This window comes from Petromyzon marinus, chromosome 48, assembly GCF_048934315.1.
Source record: "Petromyzon marinus isolate PM22_M1 ecotype Great Lakes invasive population chromosome 48, UKy_Petmar_22M1.pri1.0, whole genome shotgun sequence".
Taxonomy (NCBI): Eukaryota; Metazoa; Chordata; class Hyperoartia; order Petromyzontiformes; family Petromyzontidae; genus Petromyzon; species Petromyzon marinus.
The window spans coordinates 5,143,873-5,170,814 of record NC_133714.1 but is presented as its reverse complement, the minus strand read 5'-3'; the positions used below and the strand labels follow the sequence as shown (position 1 = coordinate 5,170,814).

The following is a 26,942-nucleotide window of genomic DNA, read 5'->3' as shown; positions in this document are numbered from 1 at the left end:
CGCGGCTGCTGATGCTGATAAGTGCAGACAAATCGCGCGGTGTTCATTTCTCTTATGGCAGGCAGGTAATGATCGCGCTGACGATGGGACTCCATCTAATGTGGCTAAATCTACGAGGGCTGGGATTTGAACGTTCTGTCCTACGACTGTGGTAACAGCATTGCTGTGATACGCATAGCTACAGGCCAGGCAACAGGAGCGCTGCTCACTCTGCCTCTGAATGCCATTTCTGCCATGATCCAAAAGTTTTCCAGCTCGCCTGCCACCACCGCCGAGCACAGTTCAACCACAGTGCGCTGTTTGAAATGTGAACTCTGCAACGCGTGGGGGAGCCTAATCCCAGAACAAGTGCGACACCGCTGAATTATTTCGGTTCGTTTGAGATTGCCCCACGATATGGCACGGATGAACATCAGGCTCGCCTTTGTTGACGCTTTTATGGCCATATATGGGCAAGCGTTTGGTCAAGTGAAAGTCACTTCCTCGACGCTTCTACTTGAAGTCGCCCCTGATTATGACTGGGGGGGAAGGTGGGCGTAAACACCGTGACGATACTGCGCTTCGTCTGCTTCACAGTGCACGTTAAAGATCCCCCTGACGTCGTTCACAAGAGGAAGCTAAGAGTGGCGCCACGGTGGTGAGACGTTAACTTCCTCGCCTGGTTATGCAGGAGGTTGTGGATTCGATTCCGACCCTGACGCCTGATTATTTGGAGTTTGCATGTCAATCTCCCCGTGGTCACGTGGATTTTTCTCCCAATCCTCGGGGTTCCCCCTCCACATTTAGAATCAACGTGCGTTTTAGAGTATTTGGCTGCAATAAATGTGATGAGCCACTTCGTTGAGCTATCATTTGTCACCAAGTTGCTTCTGAAAATGAGCGATATTGCTCAGTGGGGCTTACGTGGTAAAATAAAATTAGTTTAGTTTTAGTGTGCCGGTGTCAACGCCAGTAGCGTAAAGAGAGTTGGGGGCAGGGGGTGCCTAGCCCATTACCCCTCTCCGCGGTGTTCAAAGCTACTAGTTGGGACAACCACCATGAGATATGTCTTCAACAAGTGTAAAATAACAAAAACATTTAAAACGCTGCTTAAATGTATTTTTTTAATGAAAATGCTTCCATTTACGTTCCACGTTTTGATTGAATTTGACTAGAGCAGTAACGTTTGGCGACCGTGCGAGACAAATCAAATATTGGAGCCCCGCCTGATCAATTGCTGCACCCTCCCTGAGCTGATAATGTAGTCACCACGCGACTGTTCAGAGCCCATATTTTCGAAATTCTAAAACGATCCACACATTATTCAGTTGGGATTCATAATAACCCTCCACCACCCGACACAGCCAATAAGGTTTGTCACGTAAACAAGGGCGTGTTGGAGAGTAAATACACAACATTTCCAATATGAGTACAACGTTTCGCTGGTAATTACATCAAGCATCATTGCAATAATCGCCCCCTACTGACAGACTAAAGCCCCATGTAACCCTTGCAAATGAGACTCTCCTGGTCTCTAGTTCTCACCTGGGTAAACAAATTAAACTTGAACTTGTCTTGAAATGGCAAACGTCCCCATGTGCCCAATGTCTCCCGAGTAAAGCCTTACATACACTGTGTGCATGTAATTCACATCCGATTAGCACGATCGGCTACATACGGTCCGAAAGAAGTTCAACATACATTCAATGTAAATTGTGAAAACATCGCCACTGGGGAGACAAATGCGGCCGGGCGTAGTGCTGGCCATCCACCCCCTCGCGTGCTGTACCAGTCTTCATAGGTGCTCACCAAGAGCAATTACCCCAACGTTCTGTTAAGGGGCCGTCCATAAATGACGTCACGCACCTGGGGGGGGGGGGTCAGACATTCGTGACGATGTGTGACGAGGGGGGGGGGGTTTGAGAAATGTGACGTCACATAAAAATGCGCAACTTTAAATAAATATAGACAACACGTTCTACTTAATTAAATAGACTGTTTAATAAATGTTTTCTCCTACAACATCAGAGTGCATCGCCACATTAAATACGCACTACAATGACAATAGTTTAAAGCGATTTGAAGCATGTGAAAAAATTGGGGGGGGGGCAGAGCTTTGTGACGTCACATTTGAGGGGGGGTCTGACTTTTTGTGACGCTGTGTAATTAAGGGGGGGGGGGTCAAAAATCGTCCAAAAGCGCGTGACGTCATTTATGGACGGCGCCTAAGGATATACGGGGGTCTTTGGGGCCGTCCATAAATGACGTCACACGATTTTGGACGATTTTTAACTCCCCCCCCCCCCCCCATCGTCACAAATGTCTGACCCCTCTTCCCCCCCCCAGGTGCGTGACGTCATTTATGAACGGCCCCTTTGTTTGTTTCCCGGTGGATTGAGCCATGAGCCCAAACATGGCTTATTGGTACCAGCTGGGGTGGTGGATACTTCCAATGATTTTCTTCAAGCATTGCATCTGCACATTACCTAAATATGTGTGATAGCAAGGTTAACGTGGTAGTTTTTGTTAAGGAGATACATTTCGTTAGGGAAAGGTACCATATATATGTTTAATCGAAAACATCATTTTGTATTTGTGTATGTTGAACTTCTTTCCCACCGTACATAGCCCACCGTGCCAATTTCGAGGAGAGGGAAAAAAAGTTACGTGAAACCATCCTTGGCAAATATAGCAGACAATATTAACCGTGTCTACAAAACAAACCGTAATTATACTAAGGATTTCTGCCCATCGTGGATACCGCTCGCGGCTGGATAATGTTTGCACGTCACACCAGGTGGTACCGATCAACTCCCTTGGCTCATGGACGAACAGCAGCAGGGGCCCCATTTGTGAGACCACGATTTTAGACCCCTTTTCAGGGTCAACTCAGTTCCATCAACATTCTCATCATTGCCCAATGAGGCTGCGCCACTTGCTGCAACATCAACATTTGTTTCGTGGAGGGACCCAGCAAACGTTGGTAGATCATTGGAATCCCAAATAACGGTGGACTCAGACGAGAGTTTTAGAGTACGTGCTATATTACAGGCTTAGCATTGAAATGTCAACGTTTATCAGTTTCACACTTAAAATAACTTAAGTGCACAGCTTAATCTGTATCCTCATTCCCTCCAAAAATTTGTGGCTTTTGGGGTTTTTTTGTTTTACTTCCTCTTCTCGCTCTTCCGAGAATTTTACTGCTGAGCAACTGCCGCTTGGAGCCTCGCACGTCCGGGGCGATCGGGCCCGAAAGCCCTGCCTCCCCCCACCACACTAAGGGCACTCTGGCCTGCATTGTGTAAAATGTGCTCATACAATTGTAGGATAGTAGGGTGCGATAGTATGGGATTACTCTTTGGTTCTTTCGGTAAAGTTCGGTAAAGTTTCTACGTCACTTTACCGAAAGGACCAATGAGTAATTCCTGCAGTCACGAAAGGTTCAAATCAAGTATGGGATTGGTTTAAGGTGGGCGTATATTGTACACAGACAAAGACAAAGATCCCCCGTATAGCCTTAACAGACTGTAGGGGCAAGTGCTGTTAGCGAGCACCTATGAAGGCCCGAACGGTACACGAGGGGGTGGGTGGCCAGCACCACGCCCGACCGCCTTTGTCTCCCTAATGGCAGTGTTTACACACCGCACCAGGTACTCATTTGAGGCTGAGTCGACCTAGGGGAGGCCCGGGACCGGTTCAGATAATCGTCACTGGTGTTGGCCGTGAGCGGGAATCGAACCCGTGTCGCCGGGTTCATAGCGCAGCGCGCTAACCGCTACACTATCGTAAGGAGGGAGTTAGGGGATTTCACTCACACTCGCAGACATGATCGCCTATATTATCCTAGCCTATATCTATACAATACATGTACACACGATATGAAACTTTAAATGGAAAAAAATCACGTAAACGCTAACATACTTCCTATAAAAATGAAAATAAAGAAATACAGTTCGACTTGTAACTACGCTGGAGTTGCGTTGTGGAGACAAAGGCAAGAGTACCGGTGTCCACGTGGCGAAATTCTGTCGAGTGGTGTGCGCTCGTTATTGTACCACACTGGCTGCTGGCAATGCCATTGGGTCACGGTTCCAGGCTGGGGTGGGGGGGCACTTATATTGCATTGCGGATGACGTTTTCCGAAAATTGCTTCGCGTATGTCAATAACACATTCCTGCGGAGGGAGCTGGTAGGAACGTTGGGTTGCTCGGTCAGTGGCCAGGGTCAACGGCGGCGTGGTGTGTTCCGCAAATATGCCCGACTGTGAGGGCGGGCACAAGCCGGCGTGAGTAGGTTAAACGTTGAGTTTTATAAGGGCACCACGGGGTGACCAGCCCCTCCCCACCCAGCCCCACCCCTCCCACCCTCCACCCAGCCCCACCCTCCCCACCCAGCCCCTCCCCACCCCACCCAGCCCCTCCCCTCCCCATCCCACCCAACCCCTCCCCACCCCACCCAACCCCTCCCCACCCCACCCAACCCCTCCCCACCCCACCCAACCCCTCCCCACCCCACCCAACCCCTCCCCACCCCCTCCCCACCCCACCCAGCCCCTCCCCACCCAGCCCCTCCCTACCCTCCCCTCTCCACCCCGCCCCACCCCTCCCATTTTTTATATCCGAATGTCCGGATACACGTGGACAGACATCCACAGACATACACAATTAATTCCCTGCCTCCTGTGAGAATTAATCCCGGTTGGGCTTCCAGTTTATATAAGGACACCATGGGGTGACCAGCCCCTCCCCACCCAGCCCCACCCAGCCCCTCCCCACCCAGCCCCACCCAGCCCCACCCAGCCCCACCCAGCCCCACCCCACCCAGCCCCTCCCACCCCCACCCCACCCCACCCAGCCCCTCCCACCCCCCACCCCACCCAGCCCCTCCCACCCCCCACCCCACCCAGCCCCTCCCACCCCCCACCCCACCCAGCCCCTCCCACCCCCCACCCCACCCAGCCCCTCCCACCCCCCACCCCACCCAGCCCCTCCCACCCCCCACCCAGCCCCTCCCACCCCCCACCCAGCCCCTCCCACCCCCCACCCCACCCAGCCCCTCCCACCCCCCACCCCACCCAGCCCCTCCCACCCCCCACCCCACCCAGCCCCTCCCACCCCCCACCCCACCCAGCCCCTCCCACCCCCCACCCCACCCAGCCCCTCCCACCCCCCACCCAGCCCCTCCCACCCCCCACCCAGCCCCTCCCACCCCCCACCCCACCCAGCCCCTCCCACCCCACCCCCCACCCCACCCAGCCCCTCCCACCCCACCCCCACCCCACCCCACCCAGCCCCTCCCACCCCACCCCCACCCCACCCAGCCCCTCCCACCCCACCCAGCCCCTCCCACCCCACCCAGCCCCTCCCACCCCACCCCCACCCCACCCAGCCCCTCCCACCCCACCCCCACCCCACCCAGCCCCACCCAGCCCCACCCAGCCCCACCCAGCCCCACCCAGCCCCACCCCACCCCACCCAGCCCCACCCCACCCCACCCAGCCCCTCCCACCCCCACCCCACCCAGCCCCTCCCACCCCCACCCCACCCAGCCCCTCCCACCCCCCACCCCACCCAGCCCCTCCCACCCCCCACCCAGCCCCTCCCACCCCCCACCCCACCCAGCCCCTCCCACCCCACCCCCCACCCCACCCAGCCCCTCCCACCCCACCCCCACCCCACCCAGCCCCTCCCACCCCACCCCCCACCCCACCCAGCCCCTCCCACCCCACCCCCACCCCACCCCCACCCCACCCAGCCCCTCCCACCCCACCCCCACCCCACCCAGCCCCTCCCACCCCACCCCCACCCCACCCAGCCCCTCCCACCCCACCCAGCCCCTCCCACCCCCACCCCACCCCTCCCACCCCCACCCCACCCCTCCCACCCCACCCCACCCAGCCCCTCCCACCCCCACCCCACCCCACCCAGCCCCTCCCACCCCCACCCCACCCCACCCAGCCCCTCCCACCCCCACCCCACCCAGCCCCTCCCACCCCCACCCCACCCAGCCCCTCCCACCCCACCCCCCACCCCCTCCCACCCCACCCCCCACCCCCCACCCCACCCAGCCCCTCCCACCCCCCACCCCACCCCACCCAGCCCCTCCCACACCCCACCCCACCCAGCCCCTCCCACCCCCCACCCCACCCAGCCCCTCCCCCCACCCCACCCAGCCCCTCCCACCCCCCACCCAGCCCCTCCCACCCCCCACCCAGCCCCTCCCACCCCCCACCCAGCCCCTCCCACCCCCCACCCAGCCCCTCCCTACCCTCCCCTCTCCGCCCAGCCCCACCCCTCCCACGTGGACAGACATCCACAGACATAAACAATCAATCCCCTGCCGGTTGGGCTTCGAGTCCACTTCGTTTCCTACCAGTAAAATGTCTCAATACAAAGGGTGCGTTTTTCCAAAATGGCGTACCACGAAATTGCGTAAACCGAGGATTGCCTGTACTCTTGTGCCAGTGCCTTATATCAGAAGACTAGCTTGAGACTACCCGGCTTCGCCCGGGACTTGGATTCACCACACCCGGCCGCCTTTGTCTTCCCAATGGCGATGTTCACACCACACTAGTTACTCGTTTGAGGCTGAGTCGACCTAGGGGAGACCCAGGACCGGTTCAAATAATCGTCACCGGTGGTGGCCGTGAACGGGAATCGAACTCGGGTCGCCGGGTTCATAGCGTGGCGCGCTAACCACTACACTACAATGCGTTACGCTTCCACATGCGCGGGTCACGTGACAGATGTGACGTCACAGCTCACTTGCCATGCAAAAACTAAATGCGTTATTGAGCTCCCCCCCCCTCAACCCAAAAAAAGAAAAAGTGTTTTTTTTTATAATTTTTGCATGGTGTACAGTCTGGAAAGTACCCACATGGCAAATTTCAAGATTGTTGCATGTCGGGAAGTATGCTAAACATTTTGAACAGGCACACATAATCACAACTTTGCCTTATATATTTGAGATAAGATATATATTAGTGCTGCATACAACTGAATTTGGCAATTTGATTTTCTAACTTCATTGTTACCCATGTATCGATATTTCCATTTTAATGTGCAATTTTATTGTCTTGGTGTGATCCTGGGACCGTTTTTCCCTGTTGTTTGCTGCCTTACCCAAGCTTGGGAATTGGTATACTTATGCAGTTTGAACTTATATACGTTATCTATGTCATTTATTTAGCTTTAGTGATTTTCTTACATTTCCTATACATTGCACTGCTATCGAGTTTTTATATTGTTTGTTGTTGTGACTTTCTGACCCGCCCCTACTGGACATTTATAAAAGAAAAAGAGCCTCGTAACGCTTCGGATTTCTCCAGGATAATTACAGATTGTCGTTATGATCCTGAAACCCTACTCGAGGCCAGCCCGGAAAACATACTGAGAAATGTAGCGCCTTGTGTGTATGGCCCGTGCGTACGTGGTGTATGCATGTATGGGCCGTGTGAGGGTGTAACATGGATGAGTTTTGGATAAGAACACATTTTTACGTGTTCAGATTTTTTTTATTCAACGTGTCTTTGTGCCAACCAAGTGACGACATCCAATACCACATGATGCCACTTTTGGCAGGAAAGGCATGGAAGTGACAATTTCCTGTGATGTCATACTTTCGGATACATCCAAAGCAAAAAAATATATATTCGCATCATCCGAAATGTAATATCTAGCCCGACGAGTGTGCAGTGTGTGGCGTATGTATGGCATGTGTGGTAATTATATATAGTGTATGTTTGGGTTGTGTGTAGCTCAGGGCCGGATTATCCTAGTGTAGTGCCGTGAATTCACTAGGACGACAACCGTCTCTTTTTCCGCCGTCACTTTTATTCCATCGTTCCGTACACACAGTAATTCTCTCCGTGCTCCGCCAACTCTGACACTCCGATTTACTTCAGCATCGTCCGTGCATCCCCTTCCACACACAGTGTTCCTTCTTCTATCTCTTCACACACAGTGTCTTCCCTTCCACACACAGTGGTCCGTCTTCTATCTCCTCACACACAGTATCGCCGCTATCTCTTCACACGCAGTGACTTCCCTTCCACACACAGTGTTTTTTCTTCTATCTATTCACACACAGTATCCTGTCTGTCTATTCACACACAGTGACTCCATCTATCTGTCCACACACAGTGACTCCATCTATCTATTCACACACAGTGACTCTATCTATCTCCGCTAACGCTAACTCTCCCTATCGCAATTTACTGTCTTTGGGGTCCGGCTCTCTATCTATTCTTCCCTAGCATTTCCAGCTGTCTTCTTCGTATCTCTTCACATCTCGCCAACAACTCCCCAGCAACAACTCTCCAGCAGCAACTCCCCAGCAACAACCCTCCTCCGTTCAAATCACCTCGCGTTTTATCCCCTTTCGCATTAGCCTTAATTAATTGCCACGTGGCTCGCTGGCCGTTTTCCGCCAGCTCGCACCTGTCCCCTCCGTCAGACATCCAGACGCCACCACTTAACACTAACAGCCTCTCGACCAATCACAGCCCTCGTGCCACGACTCCCTTAATTACTTCGGGTTGTTTACGCCACCCTTGACTCGACCACCTGTTCGACCTCATGTGACCCGTACTCCATGTCCATCTGTATGTACTGTATGTGGCCAATTCCTATGCGTATTGTTTACTCCACTACACTAGTATCAAAAGTAGCATATACTATGGGCCCCGCACTTTCAAGGGCCCCACGCTAAATGCTTTCAAGCTGTCAATTCCGGTTCAGTGATTCTGCACTTGCTCTATTACTATAGTACTATACTGCCTTCAACTTTTATGAACGACTGGGTATTCAAGCTTAGCGATTTGTCGTATTATTTGGCTGTACAGCAAATGAAAAATACAATAACTTTACTGTGCAAGTAAAAAATTACGTGTTTTAATATTTACTTTTTTTATTTTAGGGCCCCTTCACAAAACATATGCTACAGGCCCCACACTAGCTTACTCCGGCACTGGTGTTGCTTATGTATTTGCCCTGGCGATCGGAAAGGCGTGGGTGTTCAGGGTATTTTGCTCCCTGTGCTCAGTTTCACACTGATCATCATCGTTTCTGCTTTGCACACTTTTTTCACACTTGAAGGAGGATTGCACTCAAACCGTATTCATTGTTGGGTTAGGCCACGTGGTGGTCGTTTTATGGCAAACGTCTTGCGCATTAACCCTCCACCACCCGACTTCGATGGAGCTAACCAGGTCTCCAAACCCAAACACAGATATGGGTTTTTGTTATTGGCAACAACATTCTACTTGTTAAGCAATACAGTCGTAACTGTATGAGTCAGACGTCCTGCACCGCAGCATGATCATGTGTCGATACGGTTGAAGCTGAGTGGCAAAACTTGCTACTTTCCGCTTTGCCTTTTTTAATTATATATGTCACACCGAGGGAGCAAAACGAGGGGGGAGGGGGGTCCCCCCCCCGGCCCCCTTCTGCAAGTTGCACCACTGCGGTTATAATTGCCCCAGTGGCGGATAAAGGATGCAGATGCAGCGATCGGATAAGAAACTGCACGCAAAAAAATCTGTAAAAGTTGCTCGCTCTCCCGTGCACGCACACCGTTTTAAAATTACACAATTACACCAAAACACAGATTCCTCATTAGGGGGAAAAACAGCACGCATTAACTAAACTTTTCATTTTACCAGGTAAGGCCCCACTGAGCTATGTAGCTATTTTTCAGAAGCGACCTGGCCGCAAGTGATGGCTCAACTGAAAGTGGCTTTGTCAACGTGGGAATTTATAAGAACCAAATACTCTTAAACCCATGTTTTTAAACGTCTAGGGGAAAAACCGGAGGACCCGGAGAAAAATCCACGCAAAATCCACGTAACCACGGGGATCCAACCCACGACCTCCTGTATAACACGCAAGGTAGTTAAAAAACCATGATGGCACAACGCCACGAAGATGCGATACGACTAGCCCCGTACCCGGCAACTAGTTGATGTAACTCTTTCACAGTTTCAATAATTTCCACCTGTGGAGGCCACTGGGTCCATCCATGTCTTGTTGGCAATGGCCTCAGATTATCTCGCAGTGTCATGGTTTTGCTGTTGGCTTGCTGCCCGTGATGTTCCAATTGCCTCTGTCGCTTCACTCCTTTGGTCCATCTTTTTCCTAATGGATAACGCCTCTACAGTTAAACAATCCAGACGAATTAAACTCTCGGGTACAATTCTACCGACAAGACGCTGGTGCCAACATCCCACCCACCCCACAACCCCCCCCCCCCCGCCTGATTTTTTTTGTATGCGTTGCCCCCTTTAAACACAAGGTCACGCTACAGGTTTGTGACGCCCCTGTCACGTTGCCACTTCTCCCGAGCTCGTCCACTTTACGGTTTTGTGCAGTCCATTTATTCATCGGTAAGACTTTACAAATTTCGTACGTGAACATCTTTTGTTTTTTTCCCTGTTTATATTGGAAATTGCCACCCTGCAATGTCCTGTGACCGCAACGCCTGCCCACGGTCTTGGGCTGTGATCGTCCTTGCAACAGTGCCGCTTAGCTCAATGGGGCCTTACCGGCAGAAGCAAAAGTCTGACTCTGAGTCTGTGAGACTATGTAACTCTACAGACCTCTATGCAACATTACGGATCTCTATGTAACTCTATGGCTCTCTGTGTAACTCTGCGTCGCTGTGGTGTCCTGTAACTGCCGCCGCTAGCCGACGATCTTGGGCTGCGATCGTCCTTCTAACGGTGCCGCTTTTGAGCTCAATGAGGCCTTAGCTGCTGAAACAAAGTCTGGGTCAAACGCTTCGTGCACCTCACGTGCCTTAATCCGTGTCAAAGATCTACACAAACGCATTTTTCCTTTTTTTTGTTCACGCTTAAGCACATTAAACAACGCGAACGGAGCGGTACCGAAATCAACAGAAGGCGCGATTGTTCGATGTCAATTCTCGGCAGAATTTCGCCTCAAATGCCACGCCGAGCGCTGGAACTGATGAAGGCCGCTTGTGTTGTGGCCGAAACGTCGTGATTTTTGTTTTATTTTTTACCTACGTGACTTTACCGAATAGAAGCAAAGAGTATGAATCCTTGCAGTCACGAAAGCTTCAAATCTAGAATGGAACCAACTTGTTTATCTTTCTTGCGCGAGTTTTCACGCTTGCCCCGTCCTTAGCTGTATTTTGCCCCTGTGTTTCCTTCATCTTTCTCACCTTCTTAGACCTTCACCTTCTTCATTTTTTTCTTCTTCACCTTCTTCACGTTTTTCCTCACCTTCACTTTCTTCTTCACTTTCTTCTTGACCTTCTTAACCTTCACCTTCTTCACCTTCTTCACTTTCTTATTGACCTTCTTAACCTTCACCTTCTTCACCTTCTTCACTTTCTTCTTGACCTTCTTAACCTTCACCTTCTTCACCTTCTTCACTTTCTTCTTGACCTTCTTAACCTTCACCTTCTTCACCTTCTTCACTTTCTTCTTGACCTTCTTAACCTTCACCTTCTACACCTTCGTCACTTCTTCTTCACCTTCTTCAAAACAAATTGTGCAAATTTCGATTTAAAGCTTTCGTGACTGCATGGCTTCATCGTCTTGGTTCTTTCGGTAAAGTCACGTAGAAGGGAATAAATAAAATAATAACAATAAAACATATTAATAAAATAAAATATTTTATTATAATAATAAATATTATAATAATAAAGTATAATATTTAATTATGTTTTAATTTTATTATTTTATTATTTCCCTTCTACGTGCCTTTACCGAAAGAACCAAGAAGATGAAATTGTGCACAGCAAAAGTTTAAATACCGGAAAAGTATATTAATGGCTATATTCTTAGTTATTTCGGTAAAGTTACGTTGAAGGGAAACAATAAAATAATAAAATATATATTATTGTTTTATATATTTTTTATTATTTTATTGTTTCCCTTCAACGTGACTTTACCTAAAGAACTAAGAATATGAATTACTGCAGTCACGAAAGCTTTAAATCAAAATATATTAATGGCTTCATTGTTTCCTGGCCATTTTCTGCTTGTGAGAGTGCGGGCCATTTCCCATCGGTGCTCCGTTGAAAGCGCACGAGTATTCTCCGTGCACACATGCCGGGGTTGTGTGGTGAGCCAGAGTTCGTATGGAACCTCCGCGCTGGCTGGACCCCGACTCACAACTCTCTCTGTTGTCTTTGCTGACTTTTCACGTAGCCATTTCCTAAATTTACAAACGAATTGAAAGTGCTGGCGAACACAACGTTACGGACCACAGGGAGCCATTAGGATTGGCTTATGTGGCACAATCTCTAGGATTTTTTTCGACAATAATTCTTGCGGTGATTAAAATAAAGTGAGTGGGATTATTATTGGAGGTTAAAAATTAAATGAAATACCATTTTGTACATCGTTGATGACTACGAGTCTGGTACCGATAACCATATGGTGCCGGTTATTGTGGTGGATGTTTTGATGGTGTTCGTAATGATGGTGAGGACTGATCCATAATATAGTTTTTTTTGTGTTAGATCGCATAAATATAAATGTGTCGTTAAACCCGCCACCACCCGACGCAGCCAATTAGTAATGTTTGTCATATAAACAGAACGTGGAGAGCAAATCCACAACATTAACAATCTGAGTACAACGTTTCGCCAGTAATTACAACTAGCATCATCAGGCGGACAGTCAGATTTGAGATTTGAACTTTGAGATTTGACAGCCACTGGCTGTGTAATATAACTGCGTCCCGTTGCTCCAGCCCAGTACAGTGGCTCTGCCTCTGTGTCGCGGTAAAAAAAAGTAATTAATTTAAAAGTGCTAGGCTGTATATTTGGTTTATTTACATCTTACTGCAGTTTACAATGTGTATTTAAGACATATTAATCGTTTGTCCTGTTTGCAGCAATTTTTTTGCATGTTTCATGTAAATACTCAGTTTTTGTTTTTGCTCTTGTAAGTTTTCACAATGCCACCCTGCAATGTGCTGTAGCTACCGCCACTGCACGCAGGCTTAGGCTGCGGTCGTCCTCGTAACGCGAGGCTTCTTAGTCTGTGTCTGTGGGTCTCTGGGCAAGGCTACGGCTTTCTACGTGACTCGAAGTAACTGAAATGTCCTGTAGCCGCCGACACTGCAACAGAGCTAAATTTTTTACTTAAAACTTGCGTGACTGCAGGAATTCATATTCTTGGTTCTTTCGGTAAAGTCACGTAGATAGGAAATTAAAATAAAAAATACATTGAAATGAAAAATTAAATGATATTTTAATTCAAATTGTATTTAATTTTTATTTTCTATCTCCGTGACTTTACCGAAAGAACCAAGAATATGCAACAGAGCTCCCTAACACAGTGGGGCCTGGCCAGCTGGAAGTCAAGTGCTGTCGTGTCTAATGGTGGTGTCCGTCCCCATCAGGAGCCGAGCAACAAGCGCGTCAGACCCCAAAGCCGCTCGTCCTTCGCCAGCCTCATCTCGCCCATGCGCTCGGCTGCACGGACGCTCGGAAAGCCCCTCCAGGTACCTCCTCGCCAGGCAGCGCTGCGGCCTCGTGGGGTGACGGCTTCCTCGAACAAAAAACTTAAACAAACATTTTTACCAGGTAAAGTCCCACTGAGCGATATAGTTATTTTTTTCAAAAGCGACCTGACCCTCACAAGTGATCGCCCGACGAAGTGGCTCATCGCGTGGAAATGTAGAGCGGCCAAACACTCCTAAACGCACGTTGATTCTAAACGTGGAGGGAAAAACCGGGGAGAGAAACATGTAAACTCCAAACATACAGCAGACATCAGGGTCAGGATCGAACCCACAACCTCCTGTATAACAGACGAGGTAGTTAACAAGTCGACCACCGTGTCGCCCCAAAGCGGCGACATGGCTGAGCCGTACCGCTTGTCTACCAAGTGTTGTAGCGGCCCTCCCGGTTAACGCCGAGTTAGTTGGTTGGAAAGATACAAGCCGTCTGCTTCACTGTGGACGTTATTGATCCGGAGATATTATTTGGAAAACAGTCGGCTGTGTGTGCCGGTGCCCCGGTTTAAATATTCAAAAAATTTGAAAATGTACGCAAATTACCCCATCGGGTAAAGCCAAATAGCAACATCGCCCCCTCCTTCTGTAAAACTGCTGCACAACATATTCGTGGGATGTGAAACATAGTGCAATCGGGAGAGCCTCGCACTATAATAATTGTGAAAAATAGAGAACTGCACGAAAGCTTTGACTTGATTTGTGCCAGCGTTCCACCTCAAAGCAGGATGGCTCCTACACTTGTGGCGACATACCATACACTGGTCCTTTATGTGTAGCACTCCCTATTAACCCGAAGTCACCAACCCTTGAAGATGACTCCCCGTGTCTCTGTCTCTCTCTCTCTGCCTGTCCATTGTCCTTCACGCCACCTTTCCCCCGTGCAGCGTTCTGCCAGCGTCCGGTTTGGGGAAGGCCCGAGCCAGCAGCCCTCTGCCGGCTCTCGCAGGCTCGCGGCCCGTGTCAGTGCAGAGGCCAGAGCTGGGCCTTCGGCCGCCAAGCGTCACGACGGGCGCCTCTGGTGCGAGACGTTCACGGACGCGGCCGCCTGCCAGCAGCTGAGTGGCCACGAGCTGAAGCGTCAGGAGGTACGTCCCCCAGCACCTTGCCCTGCGAGGACTTGGCACAGCAAACCGAGTGCTCCTTCCCATCTCTCGTTTATTTTTTGTATCATTGTTATTGTTAACAATTATTTAGCCAGGGAAGCCTTGCTGAGTTTCAAGACGCTTTCTTCAGGAGGGTCCCGCTAAAGTGTGCAGTCGGAGATGACGATTGCTGTTGATGACAATTGAATAATTTTCGTGTAATTTTTCACATTTGGACCATGACTCCGGAACAAGACACGTGACTTTCTCTTCCTTCGGATAACGTCGCAGGATTTCTTAACCATCCACTGTGTAACAGGCGGCGCATACTCGTGCGATTGATGTAACCTGCACAGTATTAACCAGTGCAGCCACGGGGCTCCAACCGCTAACCCCTGCAGTAAGCCGCAAAAAAACGCAAAGCCTCCGCTTCAGCCAATGAGACCCCCTCTCTCTCTCTCACCCGGACACTCCTCTGTTCGAGGCTCAAGACTCCTTCGGGAGGCTCGTGCTTTGAGCGTTGGTCAACTTCTTTGTCGGGTACTTTTGCGCGCGGTGAAGAAAACCGCAGTGCGAAGCGGGGTGAGTGGAAGCGTGCCGGAGTTGATGCTTATAATTCGCACGAGCAGTTAGTCAAACCTACGCCCGTGTACTGACCTCCCGTTGGCATCTTAGTCGTAGCCCTACGGACTGGGAGTGCCGCGTAGCTTCTTTGTGATGCACCAAACACAACCCTGGCTTACGGGTGTGCACAGCCACTAGCAGCTGCATCTACGCCGACAATGCATCATGCAAAGCCAGTTCAATAATCACCTGCAGTGTTGGCAACTGGCCTTGGCATTTAACCTAATTGACGCATGCTACGACCCTGCAGTGTGAAGCGTCACGTATATGTCCTATGTAGTACTGTAGCAGTTGTAGTTAAGGGGCAGTCCATAAATGACGTCACGAGATTTTGGACGATTTTTGACCCTCCCCCCCCCCTTGTCACACGACGTCACAAAAAGTCAGACCCCCCCCTCAAATATGACGTCACAAAGCTCTGCCCCCCCCCCCTCCAAAACCATATTTCCATTTTGAAAATAAAACATGCTTCGAATCGCTGTAAAGTATTGTCATTGTAGTGCCTATTTAATGTGGCACTGCACTCTGATGTTGTAGGAGTGTTGTTATAACAATTAGTGTTGTTATAACACTTAGTGTTGTTATAACACTTAGTGTTGTTATAACACTTAGTGTTGTTATAACAATTCTATATTTATTTAAAGTTGCGCATTTTGATGTGACGCCACATTTCTAAACCCCCCCCCCTTGTCACACATCGTCACAAAAATCTGACCCCCCCCCCCCAGTTGCGTGACGTCATTTATGGACGGCCCCTAAGTAATAGTAGTAACAGTATCCTTTATTGAACCAGGTGGTTTTATATGCAAGGGTGGCCTGGACTTTCGTGTGGTGCCGTATGAGTCCGGTTTGTCTGTTGCAGGTCATCTTCGAGCTATTCCGTGGAGAGCATGACCTCATTAAAGACCTGCAAGTTGCCAAGAAGGTATGGGTTTTATGATCACGTGATATTTTTTTTTCTCCCCAAAACATCAATTGCACTCTTCATGACAGCCATGAGTTAAAGAGAAGATAAACAATCGTGTTATTTAACGACAGGGACCGCGACAATTTATGCAGCGGCTCAAAGCTACCTACCGCGTATCATGGATCCTTTACATGACAACATTAAGGACGAAGATGAGAAATGGGAAGTGGGAGGTGCGGGGTGGGGGTGGGGGCGAGGAGGGTGAGGGAAGTAGGGATGCACGGGAGAGGGGAGAGAGCAGTATACAGCTGCACAGCTCTGGACCAGCGAGGCCGAGTACATGCCACTGGATATCCGCGGAAAAAAATGCTTTGTAGCTCATCGGATTCCTCCAGTATAAATACATATTGTAATGGGGATGTAGCACACTGGGGCAAATCCGGTCCCAAGGTGTTTTCGGGGGTCTGGGACCCGTGACCAATAAATCCCATGGGCAACCTCAGGGAGCCCATCCAGCAAAGGGTCCCAGGGGCGGCAAGGGCAGCATCAATGGCTTTTCGAGAGGTCTTCAGGGGCAATCCAGACCCACCGCCAATAAACCCCATGGGCGACAAAGTGACAGCGGAGGCGGAATGGGGAATGCTGGGACACATTTTCTGTAGCTCACCCCCAGAGAGTTCCGGCTGCATTTGAACCCTGGATTGTGGACGTACGTATGTATGCTGAACTTCTTTCGCACCGTACGTAGCCAACCGTGCTAATCAGAGGTGCGGGGGAAGGTCAACAAAGCTAAACACAACAAGCAGTTCTGTGCATGTGTAGTCCGTTTAGTGAACGCGTTGTGCGCGTCGCGAAGATCCCACCACGGAACAGAAATGACCGACTCACGGCTGTCACTGCAGGCCTACCACGACCCCATGCTGACCCTGGCCATCATGACAGAGGAGGAACTCGCGCAAATCTTCGGCTCTCTTGACTCGTTCATCCCTCTGCATGAAGGTGCGTGTCCGTGAATGGTCGGTGCCTCTGTACATCTCTCCACACGGAAAACGCCCGAGGTTATTCTGCAGCGAAGCAACGAGGCGGCCCATGTGGCCAGGCTCGACAAACGAGAAAGAAAAAAAATACAGATCTGAACACGTGTTTGTTTATGCAGCCGATATTGTTATTCCTAATTGATGTATTCGGGTTAGACCATGTACAAAGGTGTGTGTCCATAAATGGCGGTGCCTCCATACATTACTCCACACAGAATATGACCAAGTTTATTCCAGAAGTATTGCAAAAGGGTGGCCAGCCTGAGATTGTGTGTTATAACCGAGGTTAGGATTTTACCGATTTTTTTATCATCATTATTGCCATTGTCATCATTTTTATTGTAACGACACCGACACACGTTGTGCTCGGAGCCTTTTTATTTTGGCACAGCACCAACTCTAGGTCCGGCTTCTTGCTTCTCGGTTGAAGCTCGAACCCTCTCCCGAACATCCTCTCTCCTTGTGCTCTCCCTCTTTATCCCTCTCGAGCCCCTTCTCTCGCAACTTCTCTCATTGGCTGTTTGTCCCCAGCCAATTCCCGTCCTTCGCCCCTAACGGTTTTAAACCGTCGCCTCAACTTCCAACCTCCGCTTCCTGCCCATTTCGGTTTGAACCTCTCCTCCATTCCCTTCAAACCTTGCCTCCCGACCAATCACCATGGAGGCCTCTCTGCACTAATAGGAGGCCTTCACCTACTTCCTGGAAGTCTGTTTGGCTGGACATTTGCTTCGGGTGGGTGCTCTAGAATTTCAGTCATTACGTTATCATCATTGTTGTCTTAATTAATCATCATCATCATCGTCATCATAGTTGTCATCGTCATAATCGGTGGCGTGATCATTGCAATCACCTGGTGACGCTGTACCGCTCGTTGGGAAGTCCAAAGAAATGTTTAGATATGGCGAGACGGGTCTCTGTCATTAGAATGTGGAATTTCCCCTTCTGGTTGGGGATTTACAGATGAGCGCACCGCTCAATACCAAATTTAGTATGCGGGGGGGGGGGGGGTGCTGACTCACCGTGAAACGTGGCCGATCTCGCCAGATCTCGGAGGCTAAGTAAGGGTTGGGCCGAGGTGGTATTTGTGTTGGAGACCACCTGGGACTCGCTGTTTGTAGCCTTAAGTAAGGGAGTACATTTGGTATTCACGCCATTCTTATGTCGCAAAAGGCAAATGTGACAGTTGAGAAATTTTGTTCCATCTGTGCAGCGGATTGGGTGTGTGTTATTGCTTCGTATGCGTGGGTTCTGTGGGGAACCGTTTCCTCCCACATAAAGCCAAATTCTTATTAATAGATTTGGTCAAATTTCCAATTCCAATCGGCATATTCAGCTTCCGTCGTCTCGTCGTTTGTCCCATTACACGACCTCCGATTGACCTCAAGTGGACTCCCTCTTCCTCATCAAACCTCGTGTCGTCTCTCGAACCAGACACAGTGGACGTTGCTTCTCTGTCACCACTCCGCTCGTCTGGAATTCACTTCCCCCTCCTCACTATCACCGCACATCGGCATCAGTATTGGCTGTTTGTCGCGAGATGTTACAAACAGTCATCATGTTAAGTACCTAACATCTCGGCTCCGTGGTGGCGAGATGTTCGCTACCTCACCTGGTATACACGAGGTCGTGGGTTCGATCCCGACCCTGACGTTCGTATATTTGGAGTTTGCATGTTATCCCCGTGGTCGGGTGGATTTGTCTTTGGGTCCTCCGGTTTTTCCCTCCACATTTAGAAACGCGGATTTAGAGCACAATATTTGTCTGCTGTACATTTCTACGTGATAAATCACTTCGTTGAGCTATCATTTGTGGCCATGTCGCTTTTGAAAAAGAGCTATATAGCTCAATTGGGCCTACCCAGTTAAAATAAAAAGTAGTTTAGGATGTCATAATCGAAACACTCCTCTCTTTAATTGATGTTTTCGCACCTCCGAATGCCCATTTAAGTTCAAAGTGTGCATGTTACAGGTCGAACAACGTATTGCTGAATCCAAACGCAGGGATGTTTCTGTCAAAAAGAGATGCTCTCTCACGTGTGCTCGTTGTCATTTGTTCTCCGTTGGGGGCGATGCTGCCAATGGGGCCTCGTGTAGATCTCGTGCGGCGGCTGGATGGCGCTCGCCAGGGGGACGGCTCCATTCACCACGTGGGACCTCTGCTGCTGGACTGGGTGAGTCAGAGTCAAAATCCGCGCAGCTACGGCTTTTGTTTTTTGGAATAGCCATCGGACAAAGTCGCTCGCTGCATCGCGCGCTTTCAGGTGTGTTTATACGGCCGTCTGGAACGCTCTTCCTTCTGACATTAGGAAGCCACTAGAGCTATGGCACTTTTAAATCTAGGTTGAAGACTGATTTCTTTAAAACTACTTTTTGCGTTTAGTTTATTGTCTTTCCCCGCACGTCCGATTAGCACAGTTGCCTATGTACGGTGCGAAAGAAGTTCAACTTACATACATTTAGGGCCCACGTGGTCGGGCTTCAGTCGTGAAAACATATTTAACAAACCTCAATACTTATCTGATCACATACGTGTTTATGCAGTTAATATGCATGCAAATGTGCATGCCGTTGCCCCCGTACGTCCCACGCAGAATATGGCCAAGTTTTTTCCTACGTATCACAGCAGGGTGGGGCCAGCTCAAAGTCGTGAGCTCGAATTCTGGCCAGGATTGGCCCAACCACATCATTATAATCATCACTTTCATCATCATCATCATCCTAATCATCGTTTTTATCATCATCTTCATCATCCATATTATCGTACGCGGCCTCACCCCAAAAACAAGACAACGATGAATCGACACTTATCTGCTCACTGTAAAAAAATTTAACTGCGTGCACCTCTCTCCCTCCCGCTCTTTCTCTCGCCCATCCTCGCGGGCCGCAGCTCCCCTGCCTCAGCGCCTACGTCGGCTACTGCGGGAACCAGCTGGCGGCCAAGGCGCTGCTTGACCGCAAGAAGCAGGACCCGCGGGTCCAGGACTTCCTGCAGCGGTGCCTCGAGTCGCCGTTCAGTCGCCGCCTGGAGCTGTGGAGCTTCCTGGACGTGCCGCGCTCGCGCCTCGTCAAGTACCCGCTGCTGCTGCGCGAGATCCTGCGCCTCACGCCCAGCGAGCACGCGGATGCCGCGCCGCTGACGCGCGCTGTGAGCTCCCGAACCTTGTTTGCACCTCGCCACGGGATTTCCCCATCCTCTCCATTCGTTCCCCAAACGCACGCCTCTCCCCCCCCCCCCACCACCGCCCCCCAGCCCCCTCCTCGCCCAGCCTTGCAGGGAGCGGCGATGCGCGCAGACTGAGGCGTGGATACTGTGCAGGGGAAATGTTTGATGTTGGGGCGCCTCGGTGGCGAGATGTTATCCCCTTCGCCTGGTATGCAGGAGGTCGTGGGTTCGATCCCGATCCTGACGCCTGCTGCTGCTGTATATTTGGAGTTTGCGGTGTCTCTCTCCCTGCGGTCGCGTGGATTTTTCTCCGGGTCCTTTTCCCCTCCACATTTATCATCGACATGCGTTCAGAGTATTTTTCATGAAAAATATAAATCCCCACACACGATAAGCCACTGTGTTGAGCTATCATTTGTGGCCCGGTCTCTTCTGAAAAAGGAGCTATGTAGCTCGGCGGGCCCTTGCCCGGCCTCTGTAAATAAAAAAAAGTTTCGTGAATGTGCATGCGGAGCATCGGCACCGTGGCGCGGCGACAAAACACTCCGGTGCGCAACGTGAACCTGAGGCGGGGGATCTCAGGGGCTTGGATGGGGGCCCACCCAAGCACCCTCACACTTACCACCCAGCGGCAAGATGGGGTTCTGCCCTACCAATAACGTTCAAAGCCCCTGCCCTACACTTACAGCAAATAACAATGCCCAGAACCCGACCTTAACAACTCGAGGTCACCAGGGGCCACACACCACACAGGTGGTGCATCGGCCAGTCATTTCAGTCGGTCAACCTGAGTCTGTCCCGTGACCTCCTGTCAGCGGGCGTTCGACGCTTCACGTGGCCTTAAAGTGCACATAGCCTGGCACAAGCGCCGTGGTGACGTCACTGCCACTTAGTCCCGAATGGCGGTTGTTGTTGTTGTTGTTGTTGATTGCGGTGCGATGCACGAATGCTCACGTGTGCCGCCTTGGCCTGTCTTGTTCCTGTTCAGGTTCAAAACAAAGTTTGTACTCGTTTCGTTCGGCGTTAGCGATGCATTGTCCCTTGACACGCGCGCACAGCATGGCCGCTCCCGTTCTCGCCTCGCCACCCGGCTCCCCCCCCCCCCCCCGCCATCCCCGCGCCATTCTGCACTCTTACACAAATGTATTTTCCACACTCTTGTACGTACGTACGTTGAATATCTTTCGCACCGTACGTAGCCAGCCGTGCTAATAGGAAATGTGGGTGAAGGACAACAAACTAAACACCAAAAGCAGGTCTAAAGAAATTAGTTTTCAATCTGGATTTTAAAAGTGCATCGCTCCGGTGGCTTCCTAATATCGTAAGGAAGTGAGCGTTCCAGACGTACGCAGAAGCGCATCTGAAAACGCGCAACGCGGTGACCATATTTGTTCGATGGGCAGCCGAAAGCCGCCGCGAGGATGACCGTAGTTTGCGTGATGGTTCATGCTCCTTGACGAGATCTCGGCAAGGTATCGTGGTTCATTTGTGGCAAGCACTTTGCGTGTAACGAGTGCGACCTCGCATGCTCGCTCCATTACGGGGCAGCCTTTCAAACGCACGCCGTCATCGCCGTCCGTTGCCGCCGTGCCCCGCCTGCGCTCGCAGCTGGACGTGATGCAGGGCATCCTGGGCGAGATGAACACGCGGGCGGGGGAGTCGGAGTGCCGCCACTACATCGGGCTGCTCGAGTATGTGGACCCGCGGCACAGAGACCCCCTCATCGCCGCCGCCCGCTCGCTCTGCTGCCACGGAGAGCTCCGTAACCACCGCGGGCAGGTGAGCTCGCAGCGAACGTCATCGTCGTCGTCGTCGCGACGGGCATCGTCACAATCGTCGTCGTCACAGTCATTACGCCAGTAACGATTCATCATCGCTGTAACAGTCGTTGTCATCGTCACAACCGTTACGCCTGTAATAATAGTCATCATTATCATTGTAGTAGCCATCGTCATAATAGTCATCATCGTCATCGTCACAATCGTTACGATTGTAACGATTCATCATTATCATTGAAATAGGCATCGTCATAATAGTCATCATCGTCATCGTCACAATCATTACGACTGTAACAAATCATCATCATCATTGTAATAGCCATCGTCATAATAGTCATCATCGTCATCGTCACAATCATTATTATTGTAACAATTCATCATCATCATTGTAATAGGCATCGTCATAATAGTCATCATCGTCACCGTCACAATCATTACACCCGCAACAATTCATCATCGTCGTGATTGTCCACGGGCAAATGTCTCCTCAAGCCATCTTTCACGATCCGACAGTGTGATAATTCACCGAGCACTTACCTACACACGAGCTGATTTCATCGCTCCATTTCCTCAGTGGACGTCCTCTCCGGACGAGTTTCGTTCTTTGGCTTACGCTCCGTTGTTACGCTTGACCATCGGCCTTCTCCTAGCCATTGCGTGTCCCGCGAGTGTAAGAATCGATTTTGAATTGATTTTCATCGATGATGTGAAGTATCATTACGTGCCTCATCATCATCATCATCATAAATCCCATCATTAGCATGATCGTCAGGGCATACATTCTCACCTGATATTTTATGGAACACTGCTAGCCTGGCTTGAAGTGGGAATTATCGGCATAAGGCACTACCACTAGAGTACAAGGTATGCCTTTCTATAAACAATACCATATCATTGTACCTTATACTACCGTGCCCTATATTCATATAATCATAATATACCATAGTACCGTATCACAAGGGTGAAATAATACGAGATGGAGGTTGCATGCCATAACAATTGCCGGATCACCATTCCGGACTGCTCCTGCTGAAACTCTTCACCCTGACTTCCACATCCTCCCTCGCCACCCTCATCCTTTATTGCTCCCTCCCCTACCCGGCGCTGTGAGCAGAAGCTGCACGTGTTCCTGCTGGACGGGGTGCTGGTCATCACGAGGCCCGGCTACCGTAACGGAGCCCCCAGCTTCCAGGTGTACCGCCAGCCGGTCCCCACGGCGGAGCTCTGCGTGCAGGACCTGCCAGATGGGACCTCCTTCATCAGGGGCCCCTTTGGGCCGGCGGAGCGAGGCAAGCCCCAATCACCGCTGCCCCCACCACCTGATCAGGGTTTAATCGCAAGTCCTCCGTCACCTATTTGACCCGATGCCTCAGCGGTAGGGCGGGCGGCTCGCAATCGGGAGGTTGCGAGTTCTAATCCTGGTTGGGGGGGTTGACTTGGCCTCATCATCTCGCTGGGGGGTGAGTACCACTTTGTGGAGAAGTCAACAGTGGTTGTCCTACGGAGATACTCGCTCCCGTCATGGGAATGTCGAATTTGTATCACTGGTTCAGGGCTGTAAAGAAGAGATGACAACCGCATTTTTGCCGTTTGTTGTGAAGGTCTGGGGTTCGGGCCCAGTGGCCACCCTAATTAAACCTGCAGGTGTATTCCGACTGTAAAAAATGTGGCGTCTGCTTCACAATGGACCTTAAGAACCCCGTGATGTTATTCTAAGAAGGCTCGGCCATGTGTACCAGCGTCATAATCCAAATTACCCGCAAAATTACCCAAGTGGGAAAACACATATTCGCCCCTACTCTGGAATGTATCAGGACCCTCCGGAAAGAAGCCTTGGTGAGCCTTTCCCAGGCAAACAAATGTTCCGAAAGCAACAAAAAATAACAATAACAGCACTCGCGATCGCGACGCGGTGGCCCCGCTAACAAACGCGCACCGGCGCTCTCAACTGTGAACGCACGCACGTACACGCAGGCAAGCACGCGTTCCGCGTCGGCTTCTCCTCCGCGGCACGGGGCCGCATGCACAACCTGCTTGCCGACGGCGCCTACAACAAGCAGCAGTGGCTCAGCTGCCTGCGCTCGGCGGCGACCCGTGCCACGCCAGCCTCTGTCGCCCCTCCCGCTCCGCCGACGATGGCGGCGCCGCCGACGCTGACGATGGCTCGGCTGCAGAGCTTCGAGGATGACAGCGACATGGAGCTGAGTTCGCAGGTCGGACGGGCCGGCTACGCCAGCTGCTCCGACAGCGAGTCGGACGCAGGCTCCACCATGGACACGAGCGAGTGGGACAAGGAGGGCGAGTCCCGATGGACGGAGGTGGACAGCGTGCCCGCGTTCTGGAATGCGACGCGATGCGAGGATTTTGATGAGCAGCCATCCTCGGCCCCACACGGGGAGTAAAATAAATGTAGTTTTGTGTGTGTGTGTGTGTTTTTTTTATTGTATATTTCAGTCCAAGGGCGGTTATCCGTTTTGTTTGGGCTGCGTATTGGTTATTTCTTCTCTCACGCGTTTGCCGCGCACTGCAACGGCGAATCGTCTGGAGTTCAATTGGAAATGTGGATAATGATGTGAATCACGATGACGTCTGAAACTCCTGAAGATGCCCGTAATAGTGCGTGGTGAAAGCCTCAGAGGAAAAAATGTTCAACACGTCGCCCAAAACAAAACATGGATTACCAGCGGCTGCGAAAACATGTGTTAAATTGTATTTTTCGGTGTTATATTTTTTACTTTCTCTAAGTTCAAGCCAATATATTCCCATACAATTGCTTACTTATGATCGTATCTTCATGGGGTCATTATCATCGTCACTGTTATCGTATCTCCATACTTGACCCAATTACCATACTTTGTTGACTCAAGGAAATGTTTATGGCAGGCAGACGTTATCTTGGCACGTACAGACGAAGCAAGCTTGTAGAAAGGGCCAATTGTAATATTTCAAGTTGCAGCCTAAACGAACACGTTTCCTTTTCATATTGAGTCACTGCCATTGACACCACTTGGAGCATAGGTTTACATGTGCAAACAAACACACTGCAGCTCTTATTTACTTTTAACACAGTCCAGGTATTGCCAGCTAGTGCCCGGATAAATTGCATGCTAGCTGGATGTGGGGCATTTGGGGCGGTGCCCATTTTCAGTGTGAGAGTTCTGTGAACAGCAGTGCAGAGGTAATGAGCTTTTAAAATGTTTCCAAATACCACTGTGCATGGCATCTGTTTGTAGGCGTGTTGGTTTCCACAGCTGAGCAATACTCCTTTTATTATTTATATTTCGTATATGTTGGTAGTATAATTCATTCATTTTGTTCTGTTACAAACCAGTTGCCATCCTCGCTTGGAAAGAAAATATAAACGGAACTTTTGTCAATTTTTTTGCGGCTCTCAGAAGACGCTTTTTCTTAAAACGTGTATACATTTTTTTTTAGGATCAGTACACAAATTGCTTGCGGTTATTAATGTTCGTCGTTTTCAGACGTGTCACCAATGTATGCACAGTATTATGTTGGAGTTAGCTTTCGGGACGTACTACGGTATTCACGTAGCACGTCGTGGTTATTGGTCGTTATAGTCTCTGCAATCCCAGTTATTCCCGTGCATGATTCCTGGCACTGTACATATTGTGCTAGCTGGCCTAAGGATTCCACAAGGTCGACCGTGTATAATCGGGGTAAATAGTAGGGATGAATTTCATATTTTAAAATGTCAGATTTTAAAGGTTAATTCAGACGTAGTTCGGATCAATCTAACAGTGTCTTTGTGCTCACAAAAGTCACATCACCCGATCATGCTACCCTGACAGCACTTTTTGGAAGGAAAATAACAGATGTGATGTCACTTCCTGTAACATCACGCAGGTCGTATAAATGGGAAAAAAAATATGATCAGATTGTGTAAAATGTCGTATTTCCAGGCGCAATTTTAGGATTATTTCTGGAATAATCTGAAAATAGGGAACACGTTCCTGGCACAAAGTACTATCTTGTGACGCAAGTGCTGAAAGCCAAAACATCTGGGTGTGGGGGTAATGCCTCCAACTCAGATTGAACATGTCATACTGGCCACGTGTCGAGCTAGATAACAGCGTTTGTGCCAACGGTTTAATCGGGGTGAAAATAAGCTATTGTGTTGTAATATACTGTATTAAAGCTTTTCTTCACTTTTATAATTCAAATTTCATCTATGGTTGCACAGCTCCAAATCGTTGAGCAGAAAATAAAGTCTTCTTTTGTAATCAAATTGAATTGCATCTGTTTTTTTTTTCAATCTGCAATCACGACTTTATAAAGTGTAGAAGATTGTTTTTTTTTATAAAAAAACAACAACAACGTGCAAACTTAAGAATATATTTAAAGGAAGATGACCGTCATTCATATGAATTAAGTTTTTACTTGTGGCTCAGGCTCACCACACTGGAGGTTTGGCATCCACCAAACCTCCGCTTTAAACGAAGACGACTCAAACATGCCACCCCACTGAGACTGGAGATCTGTGAAATAAGAGTGTTTTTGCTTATCGGATTCCTCCAGAAAAAAATAAATATTCTGATTCTGATTGTCCTCGTTCCCTCCTTTGGCTGCAACTCCATTCGTAGTCTTGGCCATCATCTAGCAATGTGTTCCTGCTCAAGTCCGTTTATTTTTCTTATCGTCCAGTACTCGACATCCCCTAATGTTCATTATCCTACATTAATAATAAGGGGCCGTCCATAAATGACGTCACGCACCTGGGGGTGGGGGGGGGTCAGACATTTGTGACGATGTGTGACGAGGGGGGGGTGGGGGTTAGAAATGTGACGTAACATCAAAATGCTCAACTTCAAATAAATATAGAATTGTATTAACAACACTAATTTTGATCAATTTCATTATTA

At 49.9% G+C, this 26,942-nt stretch overlaps 1 protein-coding gene across 1 annotated transcript in view; it reads left to right on the top strand.

Annotated features, from left to right (window-relative positions):
• The window catches only part of LOC116952708 (rho guanine nucleotide exchange factor 3-like), a 30,326-nt gene extending 4,018 nt beyond the window's left edge, over positions 1-26,308 (top strand). The window contains exons 2-10 of the mRNA XM_032972307.2: positions 13,356-13,457; positions 14,357-14,557; positions 16,041-16,103; positions 16,988-17,084; positions 19,216-19,292; positions 20,009-20,266; positions 21,893-22,063; positions 23,177-23,351; positions 24,037-26,308. Of these exons, the coding sequence (XP_032828198.1) occupies positions 13,356-13,457; positions 14,357-14,557; positions 16,041-16,103; positions 16,988-17,084; positions 19,216-19,292; positions 20,009-20,266; positions 21,893-22,063; positions 23,177-23,351; positions 24,037-24,464 (1,572 nt within the window). The 3' untranslated portion in view covers positions 24,465-26,308. The remainder of the gene's footprint in view (positions 1-13,355; positions 13,458-14,356; positions 14,558-16,040; positions 16,104-16,987; positions 17,085-19,215; positions 19,293-20,008; positions 20,267-21,892; positions 22,064-23,176; positions 23,352-24,036) is intronic.
• Positions 26,309-26,942: the final 634 nt, after the last annotated feature.